The sequence below is a fragment of the Carcharhinus amblyrhynchos genome, chromosome 7, assembly GCF_965287045.1.
Source record: "Carcharhinus amblyrhynchos chromosome 7, sCarAmb.v2.hapA, whole genome shotgun sequence".
In the NCBI taxonomy this organism is placed as follows: domain Eukaryota; kingdom Metazoa; phylum Chordata; class Chondrichthyes; order Carcharhiniformes; family Carcharhinidae; genus Carcharhinus; species Carcharhinus amblyrhynchos.
The window spans coordinates 51301548-51324652 of NC_137330.1; the positions used below are offsets into that span (position 1 = coordinate 51301548).

The 23105-nt window shown below is 41.8% G+C and overlaps 1 protein-coding gene across 3 annotated transcripts in view; it reads right to left on the reverse strand.

Annotated features, from left to right (window-relative positions):
• The window catches only part of asxl2 (ASXL transcriptional regulator 2), a 216476-nt gene extending 193646 nt beyond the window's left edge, over positions 1–22830 (reverse strand). For all 3 annotated transcript variants that reach the window (XM_080192284.1, XM_080192279.1, XM_080192278.1), the window contains exon 1: positions 22606–22830. Coding sequence is in view for 2 of the 3 variants with exons in the window: in XM_080192279.1 (XP_080048405.1) it covers positions 22606–22662 (57 nt within the window). In the remaining variant the exon portion in view is untranslated. The remainder of the gene's footprint in view (positions 1–22605) is intronic.
• Positions 22831–23105: the final 275 nt, after the last annotated feature.

Here is a 23105-nt window from a genome sequence, read left to right on the forward strand (position 1 = left end):
TCGGAATTCAGTGCAAAGGAAGAAGGTGGCTCCTCGTGTCCAACTCAAAAGCAATGGTTCCATGAACTGATGGATTCTAAGATAACAACCTAAATATTTAATATGTACATATTTTGTGTTCAGTGGTCCTTTATGGATTTGGTTTTCACTACCTTACCAGTGCGTTTGATGGGCGGGCACGTAAAATCCATCAAGTGACCTCCCCACCATCTACTACTGCTACCCCTGTGCTCATTGACAAGCAAGGTATGGACTTTTAAATTCTTATCCTTGTTTTCAACTCCTTCCATCGACTCGCCCCAGCAGCCCCCCCGTGTCTATGTAATCTACTCTAACCCTACAATCCTCCAAGATGTCTGCATTTCTCTTATTCAGGCTCCAAATTTTAAACTGTTCCACTATTGGTGGCTTTGCCTTCAGCTGCCTAGGCCCCAAGCTCTGGAATTTCCTCCCTACACCTCTCTGCCTTGTTTTCCTAAATTAAAGCATTTTTTAAAGCCTACCTCCTTGACCAAGCTTTTAGTCATCTGACCTAATGTCTCTTTACGTAGCTCGATATCATACCTTGTCTGATAACATTCCTGTGAAACACCCTGGGATGTTTCATCGCTTTCAAGGTACTATATAACTATACATTGTTGTTGCAAATTGTTTTCAGCTCGAAAAATTGAACCTAATTAACAAAGATTTATGAGATGGTTTTAAGTTTCTATTGTGAATGGAGGGACTGCCATGACCCACAACCTGCAATTCCTGAGCCATATGAGAACTTCACAACACTGTGTGTTCTGGAGGCCCATGTTTGCAGGAACTGTCTCCAGCTGCTCTAACTCATGCTGAGGGTTTCAGAGCTCAATGGGCAACTGCATTCACTTCACAGTGGCAGGAAGTTTCCAAGGTGACAGGGTTCAGGAGATGGTCACCCACCAGTCAAAACTGCAGGTGGGTTACAACCCGAAAGACTAGAAAGAAGTAGATAATGCTGGAATTCTTCTGGTGTGTGGCCACTCAAACAGATATTCAACATCAAACTCTCACAAAGATGACAAGATGCCACAGGCTTGCAGTCCCAAGCCTGGGAAAAGGCAGCAGAGGATGAGGGTTTAATGAGTAATTCAGCATCAATAAGGAATTCAATGGTCCAAGAGACAGTCAGGAAATTCTGTTACTATTATTATAAGACTTTATGGTTTACTGCCTGGCTATGGCCAGGGTGCAGGACATCACTGACAGGATGCAGACCATTCTTCAGGGGGAAATAAAGAAAAGTAAAAGGACAGAACAAAAAGTCACACTCCATGTCAGAATCAACATGCAACGAGAAAGAGGGTTGAAGTCCTGTACTAAGAGCTTAAGGAACTTGGCAGTAAGTTAAAAAGCATGATCTCAAAGGATTACTTCCAGTGCCCGATGTTTCTGAGAGTAGGAAAAAAAAGAGTATATGGCAGGTTAATGCACAACTAGGTCATGGCACAGGATGTGGGGGACTGGGAGAGAGCTGGGGGGGTGGTTTCAGATTAGGGACATTGGAACAAGTTCAATAGTAAGAGGAATGTTTCAAGATAAGCAAATTGCGCCAACATCGAGCTGGGATCATATGGCAGGTTAATTAGCACTGTGAATGTGCATTTAATTTGGCAGAGGCTGCACACAGGAAGTAGCATTAAAAATAGAAACAAGGTATACAGATGGCTGGGAGGGACAGAGTTAGAAAAAATACTGAATTAAGTGGGATCATATTGTGCAAAGGACATAGAAGGGGAAAGATGTCTGCAACATATTCAGAAGAAATTTCTCAATCAGTAATCTTCCTGCCCAATGAGGAAGGAGGTATTGCTCAATCTAATGCTGGAGAATGAAGGGGGGTCAAGTGGAGAATGTCACAGTCAGGAAATAGTAATTACATTATTGTAAAGATTAGATGAATCATTGAAGACAATCAGAGAAATCGAGAATAAAAATACTTAACTGGAAGGGAGCTAATGTCAGAAAATTGAGAGATATTTTGGTCCTGGTAAATTGGTGGTAATGACTGTTAAGCAGAATGAAATGCAGTAATGCCTTCGCTTTAAAGGTGAGATGGGTTAGGTACAGTCGAAGTACATGCTTACAAGAGCAAAAAGGTAGGATAAAAGCCAGAGTTTCCTGGATGATGAAAGAATTCAAAAGTAGGATGCATCTGAAAAAAAGGATACGACAATGTCAACTTAATAATACAAGAGACAATCAGGCTGATTAAAAAGTACAGAAGAGAAGTGTAAAAGGAAACAAGAAGGGAGAAAAGACTGTACAAGATTAGATTTTTGGCTGACATAACACCCAGAAATGTTCCACAAGTAAATTAACAATAAAGAGGTTATCAGAAGGGTAGTGAGGTTGATTAGGCATTAAAGTGAAGAAATACTGTTGGAGACAGTCTAAGTGCCTGAGGAACTTGGTGGGCGTTTTGCATCAGTGTTCACTAAAGAACAGAACTTTTCCAAAGCTGTGGTAAACGAGGAGGTTGCTGAGTAATTGAATGAAATAATAGATATAAAGTGGGGTGCTTGGAAAGCTAACGGTGCTTAAAGTGGAATGAATGAAATGGATGAATTGAATGCAACCAAGGTTGTTCAGAAGTAAGGGTAGGAATCACAGAGCTGCTGGCCAAATCTTCCAATCCACTTTAGATCTGTGGCAACACAAGAAAAATTATTTTTATGCAATGAATTGTTAGGATTTGTAATATAGTGCCCAATAATTTTCAGAAGAGAATTGTATAAATAACTGAAAGGGAAAAAGAATTGTAGGGATATGGGGAAAGAGCAGGTGAGTGTGAATATCTAGAGTGCTCTTCAAGAGAGTCAATATAAGTTCAATGGGTCGAATGATCTTCTGTCCTTCCAGGTGGCCCAGGTCATAGGTTTGGAAGCTGCTGTCAAAGGAGCCTTGGCAAGTTGCCACAGATGCATATGGTACCCACTGTTGCCACTATAGGCCAGTGGTGGAGGGAGTGAATGTTGAAGATGGTGGATTGGGTATCATTCAAGAAGCTACTTTGTCCAGGATGCTGTGAGGACTGTTAAGCATTGTTGGTGCTGCAACCATCAAGGCAATGTAATCACACTCAGGACTTGAGCCTTGTAGATAATGGACATGAGTCAGGGGGTGAGTTACTTGCTCAGGGTTTCCCAGCTTCTTACCTGTTCTTGTAGTTACAGTATTTATATGGCTGATTCAATTATGCTTCTACACAATATTGATGGTGGAGAATTCAGCAATGACAGTAGTGTTGAATGTCAAGAAGGAATGATGAGATTCCCTCTTGTTGGGAGATGGTAATTATCTGGCACTTGTTGGTGCAAACGTTACCTGCCACTCATCAGCAAAGCCTGACTGTTATCTTGCTGCGTGCATCATTGAGAAAGTAAAGGGCAAGCAACAATGGGGTTTGCGTACATAGATAAACATTTTGAAATCATAGGTGGTGTCCCCAGTTTTATGTAATGTCTGAAGTTGATATTCTTTGCAACAAAATATCAAAACTTGAATCAACTTGGAAAGAAAAGTTGATTGTATGAAATTTTGCAGTATAAACTGAGGAGCTTGACACGGATGAAAATGCACTATACTGCTACAGCTGGTAGAGTGATATAATTATGGCTTGGTTATAAGCAGTTTCCATAAAAATCATAGATTGAGGCGGCACAGGAGCCAATCAGCTCAACGAGCCTGTGCTGACTCTTTGAAAGATGTATCCAATTTATTCAGTTCCCCTACTCCTTCCCCTTAGCAAATCCCATTATTAAGTTCTACAAATACGGATCTGAGTGTTTATAGTGGGAAAAAAACTGACACATAAAACTAATTCATACAGATGGTGACCTCCACCAGTGTTCTCCCACTTGTCCATTGGAACTTTGGCCATATTCAAATCACAAAGACCAAATTTTTTTACGATAGTTTTCTCTGAACATATATGACCTGCAACAGAATTCAATAAGGCTGAACCATGGCTAATGGTTCAGCTACAGGATGTTTTAAACTAGAATTAGTGGGTACACGTTTAATAGTTCAGGCATGATATAGATGACAGTTTGCAAAAATCAGTAGAACTGTGCAATGAACAATGTATTGTCACAATGGTATACATATAAAGGATATCACATTATTTAGCCTGACTGACAAGCAGTGGTCATATATGTAAAACCTGTTGAGACAGGGTGAAGGAAGTAGATGGACAAGGGAATCTGAAGATCTGTTATCATGAAAAGACAGTAATTAGCAGTTGGATGGAGGGAATAGTTCGGATTGTTCAATGTGATTACTATCTTTCCTCGCTGCTTATGTTGGGATTTCAATGCTGCGGCACTAGAAAGCGGCTAAATAAATTCTGGTCACAGTCCATGCCTTAAAATGCTCACCTTACAGCATTCCACAGGCAACTATAGCCATTTTGGAACCTGTGTTAAGGTACCTTCTGGCTGCAAGTCATAAGCATTATGTTGATCTTCACAGAGCTTTAACCAACTGTCAGAAGACAAAGTACAGAGATTAAAAATAAATTTAGATCATGATATCAAACATATTTTTGAACTGCAGACCAGTGGCTATCAGCTACTATTCCTATCATTTAATGGTTCCGAAGCCTTTACCTCTATAGATTCAGTGTCTTAAAACTTACAACCACAGGACTGAGTCTATGCCAGATTTTGGACTTTGTAGATTTATATGGAAAACAACATTGGAATCTTCATTCAATTAATAGGACACCCGTGAAATCAAGCAAGTTTCTGAATGAAAAAAATACAAAATACTGAAGAAACCACATCTGTAAAAAAAAGGTAAAATGTTTAAAGCTGACTCATGGGCTGTGCTGGGTTCAAAACCTGGATGCGCTCGCGAAGGTACCAGAGAACTGCAGCTTTCTGTATGTGTGGCAATACAACCCCTCAGCTATTTTAAAGAATTTCAAGCAAAGTTCATGGAATGGATCTCACTGGCAGATCGGGCCAAGCAGTGTCAAGTGGCGTAAGGTCTCTCAGACCACTTGCAGTATGGGAAAAGACTGAAGCGGGAAGCTGATAACCAGTCCAGTATATACCATACCTATTGCAGCATCTCTCTGAATGGTCCCACTAAGTAATTTTACACACAACAGAATCACTGAACCGTTACAATGCAGGAGGAAACCATTTGGTCCATCGTGTCTGCACCAGCTTCCCAAATGAGCAATTCTCTTAGTGATATTCTCTTGTCTTCTCCCCATAACCCTGCACATTCTTCCTTTTCAGCTAAGTGTCTAATTTCTTTCTGAATGCCTCGATCAAATCTGTCTCCTCCACCACCACCACACACACACACACACAGTGCATTCCAAACATTAACCACTCATTGTGTAAGAAAGCTTTTTCTCATTTTGCTTTTGCAAATTACTTCAAATCTCTGCTCTCATTCTCCACCCTTTGACAAACTGAAACAGCTTCTCCCCATCTATTCTGCCCAGACCCCTCGTGATTTCAAATTCCTCTATTAAATTTCCTCTCAGCTTTCCTTTCTTCAAGGTAAACAGTCCTGACTTTTCCAATAAATCTTCATAACTGAATTCCTCAGCCCTAAAACCATTCTCATGAATCTTTACTGCACTCTGTCCAATCCCTCACATCCTCCCTAAAGTGCAGTGCCTGGAACTGAATGCAATACTTGAGCTGAGGACAAACCAGCGTCCTAAACAAGTTTAACCTTATCTTCTAAGTCAACGATATTGTATACTTGACTAAGTACTCTCAGAACCTGCCCTGCCATCTTCAATGACTTATGCACATATGCATCCAGACCCCTGCACCCTCATTTAACAACAATTAAAATTGATGTGTAGCAGCTTATAAAACTGGACAATTCTGCTTTTTGGATAGCCAGATTTGAGACACTGCACCTGTACATTCATGTTTGAAAATGGAAGGCCACCAAATGCTGCATAATATGTCTACATTTTGACAAGATGCACAATCTTTCCAACTGTTAAACAAAGGAGTTTTTCAAGTGAAAGATTCCATTGAAGATGTCAATCAAATTTCTCTGTTATTCTTGCACTCCTTTGTGTGCTGGTTTGAATTACCTGTGTGCTGATCTTTCAGAGGTAATAGAAACTCTATTCAGGAAAAGAAAACATAATCAAGCCTTTTGAATGATATTAATGACAAATAAAAACAGAAACTAATGGAAAAGCAAGTGGGTCAGTTATCATGTGCCAAAAGATAAGAGATCAGTGAATTGGGCTGGGACTTTCAAAACTAGAAAATGAAAGATGAACAATCATTTAATTAGCATCAGTACGAAGAAGTGGAGAGAGAAACAAACATGGTGGAATGACTTAAATGATGTAATAGTTCGTCTGAACCAGATAATGGAAAGCAATCTGAAAGAATATACTGAGGCCCACACAAGGAAAGTACAATAAAACAAAAAACTAACTCATGCCATAAATTAAAACTGAAAACATTAACCAGAAATAAACAGGTTTGCAGGTTCCAAAAAAAAGGGAAAAACAGGACCACACCAATAATGGAGCATTCCCATCAGCACCAAATGCTATGAAGAGTTTCTATCCCAAATATCAATCATCTGCAGCACACACAAAATCACATCCACAGCTTCACTGTTGCAAATATAATGGAGGATGCAAATAAAAGCTTTGAGTTCTTAAAGTCATTGCTCAGACCAGAGACTGTGGAGAGTCCAGGAAAAAGAGATACCAATGCAGATTTAAACTTCCCCCAGTTGTACTAGGTAGTGAGAAGCCCACCCTGTTACCCTAAAAGGAATTGCTGAAGACAATGTAAAATAAGGTCAAGGAAATGCTTAATTATTTTCGTTGCATCTGTTGGTCTTCCTGAGCCAACATGAAAGCTACAGTATAGGGCCAGCCCATTTGAAGCCACCCTCACAACAGTGTCACTCTTTCACATCTTACCAACCTCCTCAGGCTCCAATGGTCAGCTGGCTCATTATGGGAACCAGCAGAATCATCGAGCTTCCCATCACTGGCAAACTGCAACAGATTGTCCAGTTGGTGACATGTATCTGCGTGGGTTTCCTCCGGTGCTCTGGTTTCCTCCCACAGTCCAAAGATGCGCAGGTTACGTTGATTGGCTATGCTAAAAATTGCCCCTTAGTGTCCTGAGATGCATAGGTTAGAGGAATTAGTGGGTAAAATATGTAGGGAAATGGGGCAGGGCTGGGTGGGATTGTGGTCGGTACAGACTTGATGGGCCAAGTGGCCTTTTTCTGCACTGCAGAGTTTCTGTGGTTTTCTATGGTTCTAAATACAGCCTCAGCCTCATCCGGCTTGAATCTCAAGCAACCTTTGCAGAGTCAGCAGGTGCGCTGGTTATAATCAGCCATAATTTCTCTGGAGCTTATATTAAGCTTTATGGGAGAGTCAAAATGTAAAGTGGGAACAGGATGGAGTTGGTCAAGTGGGTATCCTTGCAGATAAAATGCAAGTGGTGGGCAGAGCGATCACCTAATCCATATTTGTTCCTCTTACCATGAAGGAGATCGCTCCACAAATGACAAATACAACAGACCAGACTGGAAGAAGTTTATGTTAATTGCTGTTACATAGATAAATGTTCCAGGTCCTGCATTATGTTGTGTGGACATAGGTAGGTGGGCGAAAAGTTTAAATTTTTAGTGATATCACAGGAAAGTGTTCAGAATTTCTTTTATGCTGCATTCCATTGCCTAACTGGCAAAGCCGGTAAAAGATTATACTTAGGTGTCAGAGAGAAAAAACAGTCCTTCCTGAAAGCAAAAAGGAAATGGAAAGGTATTTTTGGAAGTAGGATGAGGTGAGAAAAATGGGGGAAGGTAATCCAGCAAATGTGCTGTTGAAGTACAAGGGAAGAATTTTAAGTGGGGATGGTGGAGAGATTTTAATAGAAGCGTTGAACTAATTCAGGTGAAAACATGCTGGTTATGCTGCAATCCTGATTGATGATTGTTAGGTTCCCCTTACCTTCTGCTGTTTTTTATTTTCTCCATAAGGCCTCACCGCTCCATAACCTTGCCACTACCATCACCAATCATCCATCCCTAACTGTCAAATCTTCCCCTCCCCAATCCTTCCAACCAGGATAACATATTTGTTGGATTCCCCTCATTTCCCGTTCTTTTCTTCACCAAATCCTCCCCACACCACCAGTAAACATTGGCAGCCTCACATGCTCCAGTTGATGCCACATAAGAGCAGCTACACCTCAAAGTAGCAACCGCTGTCTAAAGTTCACAGAAAATGAAGGCTCTTTTTTGATTGGGCAGAGGAAAGAGGCGGGGGGGGGGGGGTGCGGGGTGCGGTGGTGGTGTCAAAGAGCATGTGCATCAATACAGCTTTGAGAACAGAATCTACTGTACTTATCTATTATGGCCTATATGTGACTCCAGATCCATTGCAATTTCATTTGACCCGTTGAAATGGCCTAGCAAATCACTCAATTGTACCAAATCACTACAGAAAAAACAAAAGGAATAAAACCATACAGACCACCTGGCATGGACCAAGACAATGGAAATAACAATGAAACAGTGTCCAGTTGACCCTGCATCTCCTCCTTAATAACATTTGTGGAGTTGCACTCAAATTGTAAAAGCTTTCCCACAGATTAGTCGAACAACAGTCAAACATATACTCACCAAATCATACCTTACAGTCAGTGTCCCCAACAACTCCATCACCATACCATCCATAGGTATGCCCTATCCGACTGGCAGGACAGACCCAGGGTCTTCTCAACCAGAACTTAATTCTGGCAAGGAAGATGATGATCGGGTTCTGGTACGCCATCATTGCGCCTAAATACATTCTCTTCCTGCCTCCAAGCTTGCTACCAACAACAGCACAGTTAATGCCCAACATCCCAGCTGTAGTATTGAAGACTTGCGCTTCACAACGAGCCCCACTTCTAGATAAGCTGTTCAGGTAGAGATGCAAATATATTATCTTTGCAACAATGTAGAAAATTGCCAGATATGCCCAGTCCAAAAAAAAGGACAAATACAATACAGTCAATTACTGCCCAATTGGTCTACTCTCAATCACCAGCTGGAAGGTGTCAGCAGCAGTACGATCAAGTGCCACTTATTCAACAATAACCTCCCCAGTTTGGGTTCAGTCAGGTCCAATTGGCTCCTGATCTCACTATAGCCTTAGTACAATCATACAAATGAAAGTTGGATCATGCCATTCGGCCTCTCAAATCTGCTCCAACATTGGATATCTTTTCTAAATTGATGTGGCCCTGACTCTACTTTCCTTCTACTTCCGGGCGTAGACAGCTCACCACCATCTTCTTAAGGGTAACCAGGGATGGATAATAAATGCTGGTCAACCAGCGAGGTCCATGTCCCAAAAATGAACTAAAAAAACTCCCATGCCCTTCGACTCACTCGTCAATCAAGAACGTAATTCAGCCTCAACAGTATTAAATGGCCTTGCCTCCACTGTTCTCTGGTGAAGAAAATTTCCACAGACCAATGAACCTCAATGGGAAAAATTTGTTCCTTATCTTTTTACAACATCCAAACATGGTCAGAAGAGCTGAACTCAAGAAGCGAAGTCAGAGTGATGTCCTTGACATCAAGGTAGCATTTCACTAAGTATGAGTAGCAAGGAGACATAGCAAAACTGGAGTCAACAACAAGCAGGAGAAACACACTCCATCGTTTGGGGTCATACCTAGCAGAAAGGTAAATGGTGGTGGTTTTTTGGAGACCAATCATCTCATAAGAACATAAGAAATAGGAGCAGGAGTAGGCCATCTAGCGCCTCGAGCCTGCCCTGCCATTCAACAAGACCATGGCTGATCTGTCGTGTCTCAGTTCCACATTCCCGCCCTCTCCCCATAACCTTTAATCCCCTTGCCTATCAGAAACCCATCAACCCGCGTCTTAAATATACTTAGTGAGGCAGCCTCCACCACTTCAACAGGCAGAGAATTCCAGAGATTCACCACCCTTTGAGTGAAGAAGTTCCTCCTCAACTCCGTTCTATACCGCCCCCCCTTTATCTTGAGGCTGTGTGCTCTAGTCCTACTGTCCTTTCTGAGCGGGAAGAGCCTCACCACCTCTATCCTATCCATCCCATTCATCATCTTATATGTCTCAATGAGATCTCCCCTCATTCTTCTAAACTCTAACGAGTACAAGCCTAGTTTATTCAGCCTCTCCTCATAGTTCAACCCCCTCAACTCCGGCATCAGCCTAGTAAACCTCCTCTGCACTCCCTCCAAGGCCAAAATATCCTTGCGTAAGTGTGGCGAACAAAACTGCACACAGCACTCCAGCTGCTGCCTCACCAGTGCCCTGTACAGTTGCAGCAAGACCTCCCTATTTTTATATTCAATCCCCCTCACTATGAAGGCCAGCATCCCATTCGCCTTCCTGACCACCTGCTGCACCTGCAGGCTGGGTTTTTGCGACTCATGCACAAGGCCCCTGAGGTCCCTCTGCACTGTCGCATGCTGCAGTTTTTCACCAAGTAAGTAATAGTCCTTCCTACCATTATTCCTACCAAAGTGGACAACTTCACACTTGCCAACATTAAATTCCATTTGCCAGTTCCTGGCCTATTCGCCCAGCCTATCTAGATCCTTCTGCAGACTTTCCACACCCTCCGCACAATTTGCCGTTCCACCAATCTTGGTGTCATCAGCAAATTTTGACACCATACACTCGGTTCCCTCCTCCAAATCATCTATATAAATGGTAAATAGCTGAGGCCCCAGCACCGACCCCTGGGGCACTCCACTAGTCACCAACCGCCAATCCGAATAGCACCCATTGACCCCCACTCTCTGTCTCCTATTTGACAGCCAATCCTCTATCCACACCAACACCCTACCCCCAACTCCATGCCCCCTGACCTTCTGTAATAACCTCTTGTACGGCACCTTATCAAACGCCTTCTGAAAATCAAGAAGCACCACATCCACTGGCTCTCCTCTATCCACCGCCCTAGACACATCCTCATAGAACTCCAGTAAATTTGTCAGACACCACTTCCCCTTAACGAAACCATGCTGCGTCTGCTCTATCAAACATAAGAACATAAGAAATAGGAGCAGGAGTAGGCCATCTAGCCCCTCGAGCCTGCCCCGCCATTCAATAAGATCATGGCTGATCTGTCGTGTCTCAGTTCCACATTCCCGCCCTCTCCCCATAACCCTTAATCCCCTTGCCTATCAAAAACCTATCAACCCGCGTCTTAAATATATTTAGCGAGGCAGCCTCCACCACTTCAACGGGCAGAGAATTCCAGAGATTCACCACCCTTTGAGTGAAGAAGTTCCTCCTCAACTCCGTTCTAAACCGCCCCCCCTTTATCTTGAGGCTGTGCCCTCTAGTCCTACTGTCCTTTCTGAGCGGGAAGAGCCTCACCACCTCTATCCTATCCATCCCATTCACCATCTTATATGTCTCAATGAGATCTCCCCTCATTCTTCTAAACTCTAACGAGTACAAGCCTAGTTTATTCAGCCTCTCCTCATAGCTCAACCCCCTCAACTCCGGCATCAGCCTAGTAAACCTCCTCTGCACTCCCTCCAAGGCCAAAATATCCTTGCGTAAGTGCGGCGACCAAAACTGCACACAGTACTCCAGCTGTGGCCTCACCAATGCCCTATACAGCTGCAGCAAGACCTCCCTACTTTTATATTCAAACCCCCTCGCTATGAAGGCCAGCATCCCATTAGCCTTCCTGACCACCTGCTGCACCTGCAGGCTGGGTTTTTGAGACTCATGCACAAGGACCCCGAGGTCCCTCTGCACTGTCGCCTGTTGCAGTTTTTCGCCATGTAAGTAATAGTCCTTCCTACCATTATTCCTACCAAAGTGGACCACCTCGCACTTGCCAACATTAAATTCCATTTGCCAGTTCCTGGCCCATTCGCCCAGCCTATCTAGATCCTTCTGCAGACTTTCCACACCCTGCGCAATTTGCCGTCCCACCAATCTTGGTGTCATCAGCAAATTTCGACACCATACACTCGGTTCCCTCCTCCAGATCATCTATATAAATGGTAAATAGCTGAGGCCCCAGCACCGACCCCTGGGGCACTCCACTAGTCACCAACCGCCAATCCGAATAGCACTCATTAACCCCCACTCTCTGCCTCCTATTTGACAACCAATCCTCTATCCACGCTAACACCCTACCCCCAACTCCATGCCCCCTTACCTTCTGCAATAACCTCTTGTGAGGTACCTTGTCAAACGCCTTCTGAAAATCAAGAAAGACCACATCCACCGGCTCTCCTCTATCCACCGCCCTAGACACATCCTCATAGAACTCCAATAAATTTGTCAGACACCACTTCCCCTTAACGAAACCGTGCTGCGTCTGCTCTATCAAGCAATTCCCCTCAAGATGCCTTGCTATTTCCTCCTTGATGACGGATTCTAACATTTTACCTATAACAGACGTTAAACTAACCGGCCTATAATTCCCTGCCTTTTGCCTGCCACCCTTCTTAAACAACGGCGTAACATTAGCTGTTTTCCAATCTTCCGGCACTTTCCCGGAATCCAGCGACGTTTGGAAAATAACCACCAAGGCATCCACTATCACCTCCGCCATTTCTTTCAGAACCCTCGGATGCATTCCATCCGGTCCTGGGGACTTGTCCACAATCAGTCCCTCCAGTCTTTCGAGCACTGCCCCTCTAGTAACAATAATGTCATTCAGGCCCTCCACTCCTACCATCTTTCCATCGCTAACACCTGGCAAATTATTCACGTCCTCCTCCGTGAAGACCGAAACAAAAAAGTTATTCAAGACCTCAGCCATTTCCCCATCCCCTACCACTAAGGGTCCAACGTTCACCCTAGTCAGCCTCTTCCTTTTTATGTATTTATAAAAACTCTTACTATCCTTTTTTATATTAAGCACTAGCCCAGCTTCAGTTTATCCTACCCTTCTTTATCAACTTCTTTGTCATTCTTTGTTGATTTTTAAACCTCTCCCAATCCTCTTCTCGCCCACTACTCTTAGCTACTCTAAACGCATCCGCTTTTAATTTAACACTTTCCTTTACCTCCTTCGTTATCCACGGCTGATTATCTCTCCTCCTACGATCCTTTTTAACCATCGGAATAAATTTCTGCTGAGCACCAAGAAAGATCTCCTTAAAGATCCTCCACTGTTCCTCAGCAGACCTACCTTCCAATACGCTCCCCCAATCAACATTCGTCAATTCCTCTCTCATCGTATCGTACTCCCCTCTGTTCAAACAAAGGACACATGTCCGGGAACCCACTTTCTCCTCCTCCATCTGCATCAGAAACTCCACCATACAATGATCACTCTTCCCAAGAGGATCCTTCACCACAAGGTCCCTAATTCTACCTGCCTCATTACATAACACCAGATCCAAGATAGCTCGCTCCCTCGTTGGCTCCAACACACACTGTTCAAGGAAACTATCCCGGCAGCATTCCAAGAACCCCAGGTCTCAACCCCAGGTCTCTGCTGCAGGAGTACCACAGGGTCATATCCAATTGGGCGGCACAGTAATTAGCACTGCTGCTTCACAACTCCAGGGTCCTGGGTTCGATTCCCAGCTCGGGTCACTGTATGGAGTTTGCACATTCTCCCCGTGTCTGCGTGGATTTCCTCCCACAGCCCAAAGATGTGCGGGTTAGGTTGATTGGCAATGCTAAGAAATTGCCCCTTAGTGTCCAAGGATGCGTAGGTTAGAGGGATTAGTGGGTATAATATGTAAGGGATATGGGGGTAGAGCCTGGGTGGGATTGTGTTCGGTGCAGACTTGATGGGCCGAAGGGCCTCCTTCTGCACTGTAGGGTTCTATTCTATTCTATTCTAATTCCCTTGCTAACAGCACTGTGTGCATCTACACCAGATGGTGTAGATGGCAGCAGTTCAATAAAGCAGCTCACCAGCACCTTCTCAATAGCTATTATGGAGAAGTGACAAGGACTGGTCTTGGTCAGTGACATTCTCACCCAATGAATGAATTTTGAAAATAGTGATTTTCAAAAACAAAGTTGATATTAGAAATCCAACATGACTTTTACAGAACTCAATTCTGAAAAAAAGTCATATGCACTCAAAACACTAACTCTGCTTCTCTCTCCACAGATGCTGCCAGACCTGTTGAGTTTATTCAACATTTTCTGTTTTTAGTTCAGATTTCCAACATCCACAGTAGTTTGCTTTTATTTGCATTTAAATAACTTATTTAACATAGTAAAAGGTCCCAAGGAGCTTCATAGGACTGTTTAGATAGAATTTAAGCCAAAACAAATAACTTGCTGTTACTTCAAAGAATTAAATAAGAGTTAAGCAATCATGACATTTTCTCTTGGAATCTCTGCTGATTATTATATTTTCAGTTTCTGGATGTTAGAACCATAGATCTTTTTCTATTACATCCTTAATTAAGGATTCCATTAACTTTTACTGTCTCCAATGTTAAACTGCTTGGCCTATAGTTCCCTGGACTGGTTCCAACTCCCTTATTATATAAAGAAATCTCAATATCTGTCTGCCTATTCCCTTTACTAATTTTTTTTGTATAACTGTAGTACTGCTGCCACTCTCTAACTTATTTAATGTGAGTGGATGAAATCCATCTCAACCAGGCATTTATTCATTCTAAATTTGATTGCTTTATTTCCCCCTGCTCCTTGCCATCTCAAATGTCTTTAAATCTTTTTTGATCTCTTCTCTAATATTATGTCCACCATATTAATCCCCTGGTAAATACTGAGGCAAAGTAATTATTTAATATTTACCATCTATGAATTTACCATGTAGATCCTTGAGAGTCCTCTCCTGATTTTCATTTTGTTATTTGTGTCTGTATCGTACTTTGCTCTATATTTTTATAATCCTTGATTATTTGCTTTGTCATTTATTTTTTACCATGTTTTGTTTTTAATTATTTCTTAATCTTATGTCATTCATTTCTTTATTGTTTGCATATTTAAATCTCCCTCCCTAACAGCACTCTGGATATACCGACACCATATGAACTGCAGTTGTTTGGGATGGTAGCTAACCACCACCTTCTCGTGGGTAACAAATGCTGACCTAGCCAGCAATGCCCAGATCCCAAGAATGAATTTTAAAATTCTTAAAGAATATGTCTTTTTCATTTGACTTTTTTTCTTTGTCTCTTTGGGCAGCATGATGGTACAGTGGTTAGCACTGCTGCCTTGCAGCACCAGGGACCTGGTTCAATTCCCAGCTTGGGTCACTGTTTGTGTGGAGTCTGCACATTTTACATGTGTTTGCATGGGTTTCCTCCAGGTGCTCTGGTTTCTTCCCACAGTCCAAAATACGTGCTGCTTTCGTGGACTGAGAATGCTCAGGTCTTCTGTACCTCTTCTTGTCAGTTGATTTGTCATAGATTAATGATCATGGGAGGTTTTAACTATGTTTACTCACTTTATGTATTCACTTACATATTTCTTTGTCTATCCTCTTTTCACTATCCCAATTTGCAAGATCAATCCCTTCTTATTTTTTTTCAAACCATATGGATTCTGTTTCTAACTTTCTGTTTGTTATCAGTTTTTCAACTGCCTTTATGCTAACTCCGATTAGTACTACTACTGCACTCTCTACTTTTTTCCTGATCCATTCTGATTATCTTATAACCCACAATATTTTGTTGCCAGTCCTGTTATGTAGTCTTATTTCAGTGAATTCTACTATATCTGGTTCCTCCTTAGAGGCGGCATGGTAGCACAGTGGTTAGCACTGCTGCTTCACAGCACCAGGGACCCGGTTTGACTCCTGGCTTGGGTCACTGTGTGTGGAGTTTGCGCATTCTCCCTGTGTCTGCGTGGGTTTCCTCCAAGTAGTCTGATTTTCTCCCACGTTCTGAAAGACGTGCTGGTTAGGTGCACTGACCCAGGCAGACGCCGAATTGTGGCAACTAGGGAAATTTCACACTAATTTCATTGCAGTGTTAATGTAAGCTTTACTTGTAACTAATAAATAAACTTTACTTTATATATAGCCTCTAGTTTCATAGTATCAAATATAAACAAAGTAAGAGAGCTACTACTTTGTGCAACATATTTCAAAGTTGACATTAAATAGCATAAATAAGCAATACAACTCTGCCAAATAACCAACACAGTGAATGGAGGATCCCCACATTATAACAGGATGTGGATTTGGATCTGGATCTGCGAGATTACTAGAATCATAGATTCCCTACAGTGAAGGAGGAGACCATTTGGCCTATCGTGTCTGCACCGACTATCCAAAAGAGCATCCAACCCCTTCCAATTCCCTTAAACCCATGCATTTACCACGGTCAATCCACCTAACCTGCATATCTTTGGACAGTGGGAAGAAACTGGAGCATCCAGAGGAAACCCATGTACACACAGGGAGAATGTGCAAACTCTGCACAGTCACCCAAGACCAGAATCAAATCTGGGTCCCTGATACTGTGAGGCAGCAATGCTAACCACTGTGCCATCTGCACTGTAAAGGATTGTGAAGCCAGTTTATGCCACTCTCAAGCTCACAGCTTGTTTCAGAATGGAAAGGTCCAGTTGCTGATGACCAATTTTCCTGACCCAGGGTTAGTCCACTGACAGGAAAACCCAAGAAAGAAGAGAAACATAGTTTAATATCATAAAACACAACAAGGAAGAATTATACATACTGCAGTGAAAAAAATTTGAATAGAAAGTTAAGGAGATCTGGGGTTCTGCTATGACAATAAGTTGAAATTATCACAACAATGTTGGATGGCAGTGAGGAGAACAACTGAGCTGTTGGGATATGTTAAAAAGAACAACATGAAACTGAATTAACAAAAAAGCTGTTGCTTTACAAATCATCAGTGTAATCAAGAATACTATGTCCCGTTCCAGCAACTGCAGCACAAATGGAACAGCAACACAAAGATTACAGAAGACAGCAATCAAAATGATGAGAATCAAGAGATTGGTACGAGGAGGATTATGTAAATTGACCATACTCTCACTGAGAACAATATAATTGCTGTTTTTAGGATTCTAAGAGAACATGATAATGTAGACTGTGACAAACTATTTCACCTTTACAACAGAAGCAAAATATTGCAGCTGCTGGAAATCTGAAACAAAAATAGAAAATGTTGGATAAATTCAGCAGGTCTGGCAGCATCTTTCAAGAGAGAAACAGAGTTAATGTTTTTGCATCCATCTGACTCTTCTCCAAAACTGAAGAGGGACAGAAATTGTATACAGTTGGAGAGTTGGTGGGGTAGATGAGGCAGAAAGGTCAGGGATAGGTGGAAGCTAAGGAAAGGTTTGCAAACATGTCATGGGCACAAGACAAAGGAAATGTTAATGGTGGCATTAAGGACTGAAGAAGTGTTAATAGTGGCAGAAAGCAGGATTGCAGAATGTGTTAATAGAACAAAGATCATTGTTCAGGGAAAGCAAAACAAGTGACAGAAGTCCCTGTGGTGGAGGGAGAGGGCTGTATTAGGGCAAACTATGGAAACAAAAAACAAAAAGGGGGCCAAGATGGAGAGAAAAGTTCACAGTCTGAAGTTGTTGAATGCAATGTTGAGTTCAATACATGCCTAATTGGAAGATGAGGTATTGTTTCTCCTGTTTGTGTTGGGCATCATTGAAGCATTGCAGCAGGCCAAGGACAGACATGTGAGCAAGGTGATGAGTTGAAATTGCAAATGACCAGAAGATTGGGGTCATTCTTGCAGATGGAATGAAGGTGTTCTGCAAAGCAGTCACTCAGTCTGCATTTAGTATCGCCAATGTAGCAGAGGCCACAGTAGGAGCAGCAAATACAATGGACCACTCCGGAAGTGCAAATGCAATGCTGCTTCATCTGAAAGGAGTGTTTGGGTCTTGAGGAGGGAGGAGATAAAGGGGCAGATGTTCTACCTTCTGCAGTTGCACAAGGTGGTGCAACGGGAAAGGAATGAAGGGTTGGAAATTATGGAGTAGAAGACCAGGGTGTCAAGGAGGAATGCTCAGTCAACCTTAGTGCAGGGAGCTCTCAGTTGAGAGAAAGGCAGAAATTACAGAAGCATTGCTTTCAAATGTGGCATCACATGTCTGTTTATAATTTAATTATATTTGTATCCTTCTTCAGTTCTGAAGAATGGTCATGTAGACTCAAAATGTTAGCACTGTTTCTCTTTCCACAGATGCCCCCAGACCTGCTGAATAAATGCAAAATTTTCTGTTTTTAATGACTATTTCACCTTGCCCAAAACATTACAACCAAGGAACACAGTATGTGCTTTTAAAAGGGTAAATTCACAAGTCATCTGCAGAACTAATATTTTACCATATGGGTGAGGACTATTTTACGGATTGGACTCCCTAAGGAGGTGCTCGAACCAGTTAAAATTGGCATGTGTTTGATCTACTATTCTTGGGAGGAAGCTAACTTTAAGCTTTGGGCTTGCAAAGCTCTCCAAAACTGGGATTTTCTTGTACCACATCTGTGTCTGCTGTAGGCTGATAGAGATTGGCTGCCATGATTAGGCAACCATTCCATTACCATTCTATAATGTGACCAGCAGGAAGGTGAACTAGGTAGACACATGCTTTTTTTTGTGTCTAACAATTCCTGTGTTCCAGACAGTCATGTCAAATTTGGGATGGGTGAAAGTGCGATTATCTCTAAAATTTCTGGAATATTTGTTAGGATACAGGGCAACTAATTGAAGTGAGGCTGATTGAACCAGTTTGGTATAAAATTAGAGTGCACGATATTTGAAACAAATGCACATGCAAAATAACGAACAATAACAACTACACAGCAAACAAGTTCTGTTCAATTCTGGCTTTGCAAAAACTCAATGATTACAGGCTTCAAGTCACCCACTTTATTTAGAAAATAATGTACCTTTCCTTAAAACAATAAGACCAACTATGATGAACTGATGAGATACTAAAATCAAAGAAGCAACAATCAAAGCTTCACAAGTGAGACAATACAGGCTTATATATATAATTTCTATATAAAACTCAATATGGCAGGTTGTTGAACGATTTTTCACTCCATCAATAAAAAGATTCTTGAAATTGATTTTAAACTTAATTTTCACTAGCTTAAAGTTAGTAGCCTGATCACCTGACATAATTTGAACTAGTGTTCCTCAAGGAGATCTCCTCCTTGACTGCCTACTTCATTGAACATGCAGGGAAGGGGTAGCACCTCTGACAGGCAGAATTGCTCATCGTAGATTGGCCCTCAACTTCACGCAGTGCTCACTGTGGCTCCAGGTAGTTGTTAGCATATGATAGTGGCCACACACAAGTAAGCAATTCAACAGATGGGCCAAACCAGGTGAGGTCTCTTGTCCGCAACAACTAAGGGATCTGTCTACCCTGGCACGTGTAGACTGATTCTGGGAAACTGGTGAATGAGACCACTAGTCTTGAAGGGTACATGCATAGAGTTCGACAAGACACAGAAGGCATCCTGATTATCATTCCATCAGGATCTACCTCTAGGTGTTTAGGCTGGTCCTGTGACCAAGGTAGCTCAACATGAGAAAGTGAGGCTAACAATGCACAGTTCTCCCTCACTATAATCCAATTCATGCACAAGTCATAAGGTAAAAGCAAAACACTGCAGATGCTAGGATCTGAAACATAAAATGCTGAAAAATCTCAGCAGATCTGACAGCATTCGTGGGGAGAGCAACAATGGCTCTATTGTTCTTCTTTACCATATCCTCCCAAAGCTTATGTTTTTTTTACTTAGTTTAACTGAGCAGAGTACTCTAAGTGTGGCCTGGTTAATACAGTGTCAAGCCCATGATGATTTCTTATCTATTCCAGGTTTATTTTGTTCCATAGCTACCTATCCAGGCATTGAAAGTAATGAGAAGGATGGCATTTCAAGTTATCTGCTGTTCAATGTCCACTTGCTCTGCATTTTTTTTCTGAATCAATTGACATCTATCAATGTTATTTGTCTTCCAATTACTAGTCAATCTAGATGCTTTCAAACTCTACTCGTTACTTTATTTTGAATTAGCTGTGTTTATAATAGGGGTCTTTAAATGTTTGTATTTTTTTTCATATTTCTTCCATAAAATTCTAAAACAAATTCTGATCTATGAGTATATTACTAGTAATAAAGCTAATTCAAAATAATTAGCTTCATTACAAATGTTCATAGGTCAGAATTTGTTTTAGAATTCAATGGAAGAAATGTGAAAACAACATATAAACATTTAAAAACCCCTATTTTAAACACAGTTTAATGTGGATATAGATTGTCCTGTAGAGCTGATCAGAAACATTACACAAAAAAATGTATAAATAAATATTTTAAGTAAGCAATCATTAGATTTGGATTCATTAGGGCTTTACCAACAAAGATAGAAGGGATGGGTACTTAAGTTGTGGTTTTACGTTTATTCTGACAGGTGCTATTCTGTAGTCAAAAGCAAAGTCACAATAAAAACAATCAAATCAAGTTCATTACAACATGCGTTGGTCAATTTTGTTTTTTGTTACCAAGAAAAGTAAGACCTTGGTTTCAACACATCAACTGGAAAGATCAAAATGTGCATCCCAAGGAAACCCCATCCAACTTGAACTCATTATATCAAATTTAGTTTAGCTAACCTACGGACTGAATGAAGTCACGTTACATTTAACATGATTTTAAACAAAAAAAATAAACTTAGCAAACTTGAAGTATGCTGTCCGTGCACATAGATCAAAATATGGTGTGTCAAATACCAATTAACCATGACTGGTGACCTTACTGAAAGATACTGAAACTGCTCCACAGTTAAATGGTTAAAAACAAGAGTCTGACTCAAGATCCGTTGGGCGGTTAGGTTCACTGTGAAACTGTAAGTTAATCTGACATCATTGCTCTGACATCATTCCAACACTACTCTTGTACAGCTAATTCACCAGCTCCAGGATAATTTTGTTCTTAAATATTTTATCATTTCAAATCCTGGAATTCTCAAAGAGGATATGGGAACTGGCCAATCTGGACTTGTGGGATGTGACTGATTCACTTGACTGATGTTATGAACACAGCAACATCCACCATAGGTGCAACCATGTGGGGCAGATAAAAGGCAAGATATTACCCCTCCCCATTATTTTCATATGAATACTTTCCCTCCTAAGTCCTTCTATATAGTTGCAACTCTTAGCATCATGGATCAATGACACCATTGTTGGGCAAATACATCCAATGCAATGAAGAAAATCATATATTGAAAATCTTAACTCCGCATACATTCCCGGTCAATCCGTTTATGCATTATGAATTCCTAAGTTTGCATTTATAATATAAACCTAGTTATGTAAAGCTGTCATGTTGTACTTAAAGCCTCCTGCCTGTGGAGGCACTACAGCACCTGTAAATAGATGTGATTACAGTATTACAGATTCATATTGAAAGTATGAATACAAGAATTGATAATGGAAACATGTGTATCTTAAAATGAGTACCAAAATATGTCTGCACATTCTGGTACAATTATTCTCCTTCTCAAAGCTTGTTTAACTGGCAGACCATAGATGATCTTAACTCTCCATGTGCAAAAACAGGGAGATCCACAGCTTATATTTATGACTATTAACATAAGAATTATGGTGAAGGTATGTTACATCTCAGATCTCCTAACAAGTAATTTGAGCAGAGGCACTGTCAGCAACCAACAGAAACTGAAAGCCACACACATCCTAATACTTTACTAGCAACCACAGTGCAGAGGAGTAGCTTGTAAGAATACCCCAATCTGTTCCCACGTTATCTGTCAAGTGTATCTTTTGCTCTGTGGCATCGTTGGGTGCCAATCTCTGATCTGTCACACACTGACTGACGTCAAAGACAAAACACAGCGACATGATGTTCTTGTCGGGGGCAAGTCTCCAGCAGATCAGCTTTACTCTGCTTCAATCCAACCACATGATATATGCTACCTACACGTAGACACAAGGCTTTCACATTCACCCAAAGCATACAAGCTGTAAAAATAAACTGCCCATTTCTGGAGAAGTAGCTCGATGTCATCTCCAACTCAGATCTTTTTGTTTTGCACACCCCCTCAAAAAGAAGCATTAAAAAAAAAACAAAATTTCATGACAGAAAGGCCACGGGTCGTTCGCAAGGTCCCATTAATCCTTCTTTTGCTGGCGAGCATTTTATTTTTGCCCGACAGATCATGCAAGAAGATGTTGTGTCACAACAACAAAAGGAAACTAGGAACTTAAAACTGACAGTTCAGGAACAGGCAGTTTACACCACTGGCCCCTGAAGCGGCAGCAGCAGCAGTCAGTTGGTTATTTAAAATAAAATAACAACTTCCCGGCCTAAAGGGAGGCCTTGACAGTAAATGATTGCTGTAGTTTCTCCAGTAGGAGTAGGTCATGAACTCGTACACACACACCCACGCTAACACACGCCGTTCATGTATAAAGTTTTTTTTTACATTCTATAAATTATATATATATATATTAAACCGCCCTCGCTCCCACCCCCAGCCAACAAAACAAAAAAAAGCCAGAGGTGGGTGGGGGTTAAAAATCTCGCACCGCAATTGATTTTTTTTTGTTTTGTTGTTGTTATTTGCTTTTTTTTACCGTTCGTGCTGCCTCCGCCCAGGTTCGTCCTTTCTTTTTCTTCTGTTTCTCCTTCATGTCGGAAAAAAAAAGGCTGACAGTTGCTGAAGGTTATGGAGACTTTGTGCGGGGTGAGTGGGTGGGTGGAGAGCTGAGTAATGCAGCGCTTCACTCACTCAGCCTGACTGTGAGTGTGAGTGAGTGACAGGCCGGCCTCGCTGCGGCTGCTGCCATATTGCTGCTGGCTTTACTGTACATCCCCCCCCGCCACAACTCACGTGACCCGCCGGCCCGGGCCCCTCCCCCCCGCCACTACAGCCACCACAGAACAGGCACAGCCCAGAGTGCAAACACGTCATGTACAGTAAGGCAGGAAATAACATCATCCTCTACAGGAGCTGCCAAGCTGCAGAGTGCAATCTCTTTCTCCCTACTTCCCCTTGCTCAGTGCAACCTCACCCTCCTTCCCCAGCAGCAATTGCATTCACCCACCATTCTCCCTCTCTCTCACACACACACAC